Source organism: Gavialis gangeticus, unplaced genomic scaffold, assembly GCF_001723915.1.
Source record: "Gavialis gangeticus isolate Ggan-Ray unplaced genomic scaffold, GavGan_comp1, whole genome shotgun sequence".
Lineage (NCBI taxonomy): Eukaryota > Metazoa > Chordata > Crocodylia > Gavialidae > Gavialis > Gavialis gangeticus.
Window position 1 is genome coordinate 47,638,914 of NW_017728993.1, and position 9,888 is coordinate 47,648,801.

Consider the following 9,888-nt stretch of genomic DNA (forward strand, 5'->3'; position numbering starts at 1 on the left):
TGTGGGGGGGGAGAAGTAGGGTTTAATGGATCAGAAGTGTGGGAAACTGGGGCTCCTGGGTTCCATCTTAGCCCTGGAAAGGCAGCAGGGTCTAGGGCACAAGGCAGTGGTTGGAGAATTCACGGGCTCTTCTTCCACCTGCTGTATGACCCAAGACACCTTCCCAGCCCTCCATGTTCCTCAGCTTCTGGGTCTGTAACTTGAGCCCAGCATCACTTACCTCCTTCAAGTGACTTTGTGCAAAGGGACCAAGAAGCACTACAGGCTCCTCTCCATAACATCCCCAAGCTGAGGTCCCCAGCCCACCACCTATGCTTTATAGGCCAGGGCCTTTCCCAAAATCCCTTGCTTCAGTGGGGGCTCAGACTGGGGGAGGGGCCCTCTGCCCCCTGGCTTCCTCCCAGTCATGTGCCACCTTCACCTGTGCAGTAGCCCTCAGCACGGCTCACAAAAGTCCCAGAGCCAAGCTGTCTGCAGGTAAGCAGGAGTTGTGGACCTTCCATGCATGGTGTCACGTCCTGGGGATCCCTGTGGCCCAGAAAGCATTGTTAGGAGCTGGGGGGAAGAGGGATCTTTTCCTCCCCTGGCCTCAGTGGGGAAAGTCACTGACATGACCCCCTCCCTCCTGGGGGTACTAGAAGTGGTAATAACTGTCCACAGCTTGTCCAGTCCTACCTAGACCCCTCTGGGGGAAAAAAGAGGTAGAAACAGCCTCCCCCCTTCTGGTATAAGGGACTGGCTGCCAATAGAGGGCACTGGGGCTGTTTTCTGGGCAGACACTGAAGCTGCCCAGAGGTGGTTCAGGTCAGAGCCTGGATAGAATGCTGGCATGATGGGGTACGCAGCTGACATTCCCAACCCTGGGAATCGGGTCCAAGCCGGTGCAGGAGCTATGCCCTAGGGAGGGAGCCCATCTCTCTCCCACTACCAGGAGCCAAACAGATTCCAATTCTTAATCAGTCTCACTCACCTCAGCCTTGGGGGCCTCATGAAATCTCCCAGGCTCTGGGAGGTTATGGTTCTTTCCCAGCCACAGCAGGCTCCTGCCAGCTCCCTCCTTGCTCCTCAGCAGAGAGAGTCTGTGGTCCAAGCATACATCCATTTGGTCCCCACAGCCAGCCACTGTGCTACTGTTACTCCCCATCTGCTACCACTGCCATGGCCAAAGCTTCCTACTCGCATCACTAGCTTGGGGACAGGGATCTGTAGGCAGGGAGGGGGAATGGATCCCACTGGCACCCATAGAAGCCAAGACAATCACAGGTAGTTTGTAGGCTGCCTTATGTCTGGGTAAACAAGGTTTTGGTTTCTAGCGTGAGAGAGAGGGAGAGTGGGCAGCACTGCTCCCTGCTGGTGAGGGTGGGGGAAATGGGCGCTGCTTCTTCCTGTTGGTGTGTAATGAAGCAATTAGTGGTCATGATGCAGCAGGTACTGAGGCCTGAGTTTAATACTGGCTTAGTGTGTGGGATATGGAGCAGGGATCTTTCCCTTCTAAGAGGCACTGATCCAACACCAGGGCAGGGCAGGACAGAGCAGATGGGAAGGGGGCAAAAATCAGTCCTCTGTAGGGGGCGCTAGCCCAGGGTGGGGGAACTTGTAGAGTGATGAATGGGGCAGGGCCTTGCCCTGGGGTGTATAGCCAGAGCAGGCTGCTCAAGGTAACCTGTTGTTTTTTATTCTTCTAGTATCGGAGCTTTATAAAGTATGAAGAGAGCCCCTCTCTAGTGCAGGAAACATGGCTGATAAAAGGAAACTACAAGGTAAGAGCCCAGCCCCAGGAAAGGGAGGGGTAGAAATAGTATTAGGATAAAAACTCCTCAGTCTTGTGGCTGGGAGCCCAGGTGCCTGGGTTCTCTATCCAGCTCTTGAAGGAAATGGGGTCTAGTGGGTTACAAGAGGGCTGGGAACCAGGACTCCTTGATTCTCTTTCTGATCCAAATCACAGTATAAATGCCTTTCTCCTTGGGGAGTTTCTGGGCTCTTTTAGCCTGGAAACTGGGCTAATGAAGGGGTGGGTGGGGAGGGGCAAGGGCAGGTGATAGTAATTGGCCCAGCTTTGGCTGGGCCTGGATTGGGGCCTGTCCTTCTCCACACCCACCCCCTCTCTGCCTCAGGTGAAATCGATCGCTGCCTGAAGAAGGTCTCTGAAGGAGTAGAGCAGTTTGAAGACATCTGGCAGAAGGTGAGAAGCACCTCACTAGGCCTGGCTTGTTCCCCTTCCCTTTGCTTCACCCTGCCCCTTTCCATCTCACCCTCTTTCTCTCTGTGGAGCAGCTCCACAATGCAGCCAATGCAAACCAAAAGGAGAAGTACGAAGCAGACTTGAAGAAAGAGATCAAGAAGCTCCAGGTAAGGAGTGTTCTATCTCCCCATCGCTCCCAACAAGGAGCCGCTCATCCAGCCTGAGCTCTCAGTTTTTGCAAAGCCAGTGGGATGCAGCTTACCACCATGTCAGGGTGCTTGAGGAAGCACCCACCAGCCCAAGACAGGACAAGTATGGCTTGATAGAACCCAGGAGTTCTGAATCCAGGTCCCACTTGCTTTAATTACCAGCCCCTGTTTTTCTCCTTCCCCTGAGTGCTGGGCATAGAGTCCAGGAGTTCTGACTTTCAAACTCTTCCCCTTCACCTGTGCTCTAACCTGTTAGAACTCACTTTCCTCCCAGAGCTGGGACAAATAACCCTGGAGTTCTGGCTCTTGGTCCCCCTGCTGTAACTCCCTAGGCCCTATTCTCCTCCCAGAGCTTGAGAGAATTTTGTCTCTTGGTTTCCTTCTGCTCTTACATTACCATCTTTCCTTATTCTCCAGCAAGATTTTTCCTATTCTAGTCTGGAAATCATGAGATCCCCTGCCTGTGCAGTAGCAGGTTTCTTCCCTGTTCAGGGGAGCCCAGCAGTGGCTCATATCTGGTGTTCCTGCTTGGACTTGAGTCACTGGCCTTGATGCTTCTTGATCCAGAGCTCTGTCATTTCCCAGGAGCTCTTGTTGGAGGCAGTGCCTGAGTTAGGGTTCCCTTGGGGCTGTGGGTCTCCATATCCCTCTGCTGATCTCCCCCTTCTATCTCTGTAGAGACTGAGGGACCAGATCAAGACCTGGGTAGCTTCAAATGAGATCAAAGACAAGAGACAGCTGATAGACAACCGGAAGCTCATTGAGACGGTAGGGGTTGCATGGGGGCAACAGCCCTACCACCTTTGTAGGCTAGCAGAGCTCCTTCCACAACGTGGCAGGGAGGGGCCCACTCTGACAGGGTTGGGGCAGTAGCAGCAGGTTTTGTGGGTAACTTCACACCTGGTAACAGGCATCTGCATTGGGCAGGGGTGGGGCTGTTGGTAGATCCACAGAGGCTGTTGGCAGGGGAGGGCAGGCTGACCCAGCCCTGGGAGATGGGACCTCTGCTGGGTGGATCCAGTGTTGCAGGAGAGGTCTGGGAGAACTGGGCAGCCACCTCCAGCCTTCTTTCAATGCCTTGTCTCCTGTCCCTGGGTTGCTCTTAAAAACCAGGATCCTCTCCCCTACCCTGCAACCAGCCCTTTTGCCCTCACACAGCATCCATATTGCAGTCCTTTTGGGTGCTACTCCCTGGCTTGGTTGGGACTGCTGTGGGTGAGGGAGGGACAGGTCCAGAGAAGACCAGTCTGCAGAGAGCTTAGGGACCATGAGAAGAGCTAGGGTCCTGCCCTAGGGCGGTTGGGAACATCTAGAGAAGGGAGACTTCCTCATGCCTTAGGCATTAGGCTAGAATAGACAAGGGCCAGCTTGGGCCTGAGGACCTGCCCCTCCCCCTTTGGTTGTAATTGGCCAGTGTGACATCATAAGGGGCAGCCAACCATCTGGCAGAGCAAGTGTGGTAGGGGGCATGGAGCCTGGGCAGAGGCTGCTGGGCCTGTGCACCCAGAGCAAGAGCCCCTGGTGGGAAAGTGACAGCATAGAGTAGTGGTAAGTATGGTGGGATCAGGACTTCTGGGTTTTGACCCAGCTCTGGGAGGGGAGTGGGGTCTGCTGGGTTAGAGTGGGTCAGGGGGTGGAATCTGGGAGCTAGGACACCTGGGTTTCATCCCAGCTCTGGAAAGGGTGTAGTACTGAGTGGTGGAGCAGGGGTTCCAGGATGCTTGGGTTCTGCCCCACCTCTGGGAAGGAGCATTCCCTGTTCTCTGTCTGGTTCCAGCAAATGGAGCGGTTCAAGGTGGTGGAGCGGGAGACAAAGACCAAAGCCTACTCAAAGGAGGGGCTGGGCCTGGCACAGAAGGTGGACCCAGCACAGAAGGAGAAGGAGGAGGTTGGCCAGTGGCTCACGGTGAGGATGGGTTGTGGGGGAGGGGGATACCCATTTGGAAAGCAGATACTGAAGAGGGGTGCTGTCCTTTGCCCTTGGGGCCAGCCTCAATTTAGCACTAGAGGGTGTGGGGCTGCACGCACCCAGAAGCTGCTGCATATCCATGCCAATAAAGAGTCTCTCTATATGAGCAGCCCCTTGTCCCACCTGATAGGTGGCTGCATTTCAGTGCTAGGCATGTATAACATGCCCATCCAAAGGGTAAGAAAGTGTGTTTCATGGAGTCGGCTCACAGATTCACAGAAGTTAAGGGACCTTATGAGATCATCGGGTCCAGCCCTCCTGCTCTAGGCAGGAAAGACTGCTGGGGTCAAATAACCCCAGCAAGGTGTGTAGCCAGTTTCCTTTTGAAGATCTTCAGGGTAGGTGCCTGCACCACCCCTACTGGTAGTCTATTTCAGAGTCTGGTCACACTAACTGTAAAGAAGTTGTTCCTTATATCCAGTCTAAAACCTCCTTCTAGGAGTTTATGACCGTTGCTCATGGTTTTCCTTTAGGGCGCTTTGGTGAATAGTTGTTCGCCTAGCCCCTGATGCTGTTCCGTGATATATTTGTAAGCTGCCACCAAATCCCCCTAAGTCTTCTCTTTTCTAGGCTGACCAGTCCCATATCTGTCAGCCTTTCCTTGTATGGCTTGCTCTTCAAGTGGCTCTTCTCTGGACACTCTCAAGCTTCTCCACATCTGTCTTGAAGTGTGGTGCCCAGAACTGGACGTAGTACTCCAACTGTGGCCTCACCAATGCTGAGCAGAGTGGGAGAATAACTTCCTTAGTTTTACTTGAGATGCACTGGTTGATGCATGCCAGCGTATTGTTTGCTCTGCTAACTGTAGCATCACACTGGTGGCTCATGTTCATTTTATGGTCAGTTATGACCCCCAGGTCCCTTTTGGACATGGTGCTAGCTAGCGTAGCACCACCAAGCCTGCAAGCTTGTTGCCTTTTAAATCTGGGGCTGGGATGTGCAGTGGGTTGGCAGTGAGGACTTGAGTGGGCGCAGTGATGCCCCCAAGAGGCTCCTGTGGGAATGACAGTGTGTGGCTCTCCCCAGAACACCATCGACACCTTGAACATGCAGGTGGATCAGTTTGAGAGCGAGGTGGAGTCGCTGTCGGTCCAGACCCGGAAGAAGAAGGGGGACAAGGATGTGAGTGGAATGGAGTGTGGGTAGGCATTGGGGTTAGTGATCAGAATGGGGAACTAGGAGCCATGGCACCTGTGTTCTACCCAGCTCTGAGAGGGAGTGAGTCTTGGATTCTATCCTAGCTTCAAGAGAGGGGTGGGTCTGGTGGGGGAAAGCAGGGGAGGGTGGGGGTTAGTTCAGCCCCCTGGTGAGTTCCCTGAGGCTGACTGGTCCTTGTGTGCTGTGGAGACCCCACTGCTCTGGGGGCAGCAGACTTGGATCAAAGAAGTGGCATTTATCCCTCTATCCGTTTGTCCATTGCCCAACAGAAGCAGGACCGGATTGAAGGCCTTAAGCGTCACATTGAGAAGCATCGGTATCACATCCGCATGCTGGAGACCATCCTGCGCATGCTGGACAACGACTCCATCATGGTGGACTCGATCCGGAAGATCAAGGACGATGTGGAGTACTATGTGGACTCCTCACAGGACCCTGACTTCGAGGAGAATGAGTTCCTCTATGATGACCTTGACCTAGAAGACATTCGTAAGTGTTAGCTCCTCTCTATGAGGCTGGCCCATATCCCACTGTGGAGTGGGGTGACAGGGCCCGTCTCAGCCCATTCCTGAAACTCTTCACAAGCTCCTTCCCTCCAGCAACTTCCTTGTGCCCTCTGCTGCTTCATTTTCACCATCTTCCTTCTGTGTCCTTCTTCCTGCACCCCCCCGAATCAATATTCGCCTCCTCAACTTCTCCCCTCGTATATTTGATGGATGTGCTGATCTGGCTCAGGAGCTTTGTAGGAGGGCCACTGCTCAACACGAACCAGCCATCCAATCTCAGATCCTTATTCGGGGCAGGGGTGTCTGGCAAGTGATTGCTTTTTTCCTTCAGTTGCATCAGAGGGAAGGCTCTGGCTGTGCTAGGCTGAGGCTGTGCTAGGCCTCAGCCTGGCTGTGCAGGCTGAGGCTCTTTCTGTGCTAGGGATGCCATGCCACTGGAGCACAGAACTGGGTGGGGTCTCCCAGGCTAAGCCCAGTCCCCTTTTGTTTACAGGCAGCTGTTGACCTGAGGGTTCTCCAGAATCCCCACTTCAGACTCTCACCCACAGCCATGAGGTTCAAAATCCTCTAATCTGCCTTGGGTAGAAGCATGGGGAGACGGATACTCCTAATGCCCCTGAAGCAACAGGGAAGTTGTTGGTTTCTGGATGTTTAGATGATCCTAGGAAGGGGTCCTATGTACAGAAAGGCAAAAATGTGCGAGTCTGACCTAGAGGAACAGTCCCTTACCAGAACAGAAATACCAGCATATTCTACCGCTAAATCACTCCTACTCTGAGCACAGCTGTATTGGTAAATCCATGCTTGTATCTGTACAGAACAGCTGCCCTGTTAACTGGCTCAAGTGGGTGAAGGATTCTAACTTGTCACGCTTCTGACTAGCTTGGCTGGGTCAGATGCCTGTAGCTCATCTGTGGCCTGAGTTCTCTGTGCACAAGTATGGAAGCAACACTTATTCACTCTGGACTCAGGCCCCCCTGGAATCTGACTGTTCCTGGTAGAACTGGAAGGGGAGTCTGTCCCCTTCCTCCTTTCCCCAAAATATATAGAGAGTTTGTTGAATTTCCCACTATCTTCTTATCGTTCGGCTGGGCCTGCAAGCGGAATATCCTGCGCTGTTCTAAATAGGGAATAAACAATCTGTCCTTCCTGCGGGGAAAGAGAGGCTGACCAGACCTGCCATGTAAGTAAGCCAAGCTGTAAGGCTGTGGTGTGAGGGTCCTAAGCATGCTTGTATCTACCTTATCAGAAACTTCTAGGGTCTAAGTCAGGGGTGACCCTGTGAGCATCTGGTTTAGGTATCAGTGGCCCAGTGTCTCACAGGGCAGTGGCCCAGTATACCATCTCCCACTACCATCATCTCAACCAGATTCTTCAGATGAGAGGGGGGCTGAGAGATATGGACAACTGTTAGGTCTTGCTTGATCTCTGAGAGCTGGAGGTGGAGCTAGGCCCTCACACTTGCACCTTGCTATCCCTGCCCAAACCACCTAGTTCATTATGAGGGTCAGATCTTCCTGTTGGCCATGGGGAATGTTTGCTCTTCTGTCCTTATGAGTTCTTGAGGGGGGAGAGGCTGAAGGAGCTAGGCATATTCAGCTTGAGGCAAAGGTGTTAAGAGGGGACATGGTACCAGTCTTTAAATACTTGAAGGGTTGCCATAAGGAAGAGGGAAAGTAGCTTTTCTTTCTTGCTGCAGGAGGAGGATGCAGACTAGTAGCTTGAAGTTGCAGCAAAGTATAGACTGGATATCCAGAAAAATGTCTTCACTTAGAACAGTGAGGCAGTGGACTAGACTGCTTAAGGATGCTGTGGGTTCTCCATCATTGGAGGTGTTAAAAAAGAGACTGGACAGCCACTAGTTAGGGATGATCTAGATGTAGCTATGTCTATGTTCGCTGCGGCTATTTCCCATACTTGTGGGCTTGTCTTTTGCCCCTGCCCCTCCCTTCTCCCCCCTTTCTTTTACCTGTCAGGGTGTTTTTAAGGCTTTCTCAGTGGTGTTGGCTACAACCAAGGCTGTTGACTTTCCCTGGGCTGTGCCAGTGTTTCTGCTGGGACCAAAACCAGAGGCTCTTGGCTAGAGGGTCTTGCCCCTCCACTTAGGGTTTGACCCATCGCATTATCTGGGGTCATGAGCTCAGTATTCACTCCTGCCCAGGGCAGGGGGTCAGACTTGATCTACTTAGGTCCCTTCCAACCTTACAACTATGAAACTGAGAGTCAGGAATTTTTATCCCATGGCCAGATTGGTGTGAACTATGGAAGTTTTTGCCTTCCTCTATAGTGAGGGGCATGGCCCTCTACCTGGGATCACTTGAGCATATACGAGGGGTGATCATCAAGTTCTAAGACTTAGCCTTTATTTTAAAGAATAGTGTACAAACAACATTGTGAGCCATCCCCTTCAAAGTAATCTCCCCCAGATGATATGCACTTGTCCCAATGTTCCTGCTGCTTTCGGAAGCAATGCTGGAAGTCTTCAACTGTGAGTTTTTTGAGTTCTGTTTTCATTCTTATGGATGGTTGGAATGTCATCAAATCTCCTTCCATTCAGCTTTTATTTTGATTTTGGGGAATAGAAAAAAATCACATGGGGCCAGGTCAGGTGAATACAGAGGGTGTGGTATCACAAGAATGTTTTTTTTTTTCAGCCAAAAATTCTTGAATGGAGACAGCAAAGTGTGAAGGAGCGTTGTCGTAGTGCAGAAACGATCGACCATTTTCACACAGCTCGTGGCGGTTTCTTCTAACTTTATCCCTCAATCGAATGAAAACCTCTTTATAAAAGGCCTGATTGATTGTTTGACCACTCGGTACAAATTCCTGATGAACAGTACCCTGAACATCAAGTCTTAGAACTTTTTGATCAAACCTCATATTATCATTTCATAGAAGCAAGATTTTGGCTACCATGGTTCTCCTGCTTTTGCCTGTGGCAGGTTAGAGTGTTGGGTCTGTGTTGTCTCAGTTAATGGTAGTCTTGTGTAGAATTTAGATTATGGTTTGTATAGAATGATTTGGATAGGGTTGACAGGTGGCGTGGACTAGATGACTGAGTCAAGAGTCATAGAAAAGTAGGGCTGGAAGGGGCCTCCAGAGGTCATGTTATGCATACGTAGGAACCAACAACAAGGACTTCGGCTACAAGATGGGGGTACATAGACTGGAGAGACAAACAGGAAGAGAGGGACTTGCATATATTGGTCAATTATAGGAGGTCCATGAGCCAGTAGTGCAATGCAGCCATGAAAAAAGCCAACACAACCTAGGTGTATGTGCCTAATACTTGCATGTGCTGTAGAGATCAGGAAGTCATGGTACCATTTGCAGAAGCCCTTGGTAAGACCACACTTAGAATAATGTGTGTGGGCCTAGTCACCATCGCTCAAGGCAGTTTAACTTAAATAAACTTTACTGGGTTCAAAGCAGGGCCACTAAGATGGTTAAGGGAACAGATATCTCTTCTTGAGTAAGAAAGCTACAAACTGGCTAAAGGTGAATCTATACTGGCAACTAGAAGGCTTCTAACAAGGAGAGGAGTGAAGGAAGTCTGCCAAGCCTAATAGTGGGACAGGATCTCTGAATTGCTTTCAGAATGGACTAGCTAGGTTTCATGAAGGAGGGTGTGGTAGGACAAGGATCTTTGGCTTAATCTGTATGATACGGAGTTGTGTGTCTGCCATCCCTGGGTTGGGGTGGGGAGGTAACTCTCTTGCAGCGTGGAAGAAGTCTGATTAAACCCCTACCTAGAGGCTTTGACTGTTTTGTAGTTGCGGCCAGGAAGGCTTTCCTTTCTGCCCTCACTTCTCCCCACCCACCCATCCATCCCTCGAATGCTACTGGCTTCTGGTAGCAAGGGTT

The 9,888-nt window shown here is 51.5% G+C and overlaps 1 protein-coding gene across 1 annotated transcript in view; it reads left to right on the top strand.

Annotated features, from left to right (window-relative positions):
* Positions 1 to 9,888, top strand: part of CNOT3 (CCR4-NOT transcription complex subunit 3) — a 27,461-nt gene that overhangs the window by 4,879 nt on the left and 12,694 nt on the right. Inside the window, exons 2-8 of the mRNA XM_019501709.1 lie at positions 1,686 to 1,760; positions 2,115 to 2,182; positions 2,275 to 2,349; positions 3,070 to 3,159; positions 4,169 to 4,297; positions 5,387 to 5,482; positions 5,788 to 6,007. Coding sequence (XP_019357254.1) covers positions 1,736 to 1,760; positions 2,115 to 2,182; positions 2,275 to 2,349; positions 3,070 to 3,159; positions 4,169 to 4,297; positions 5,387 to 5,482; positions 5,788 to 6,007 — 703 coding nt within the window. The 5' untranslated portion in view covers positions 1,686 to 1,735. The remainder of the gene's footprint in view (positions 1 to 1,685; positions 1,761 to 2,114; positions 2,183 to 2,274; positions 2,350 to 3,069; positions 3,160 to 4,168; positions 4,298 to 5,386; positions 5,483 to 5,787; positions 6,008 to 9,888) is intronic.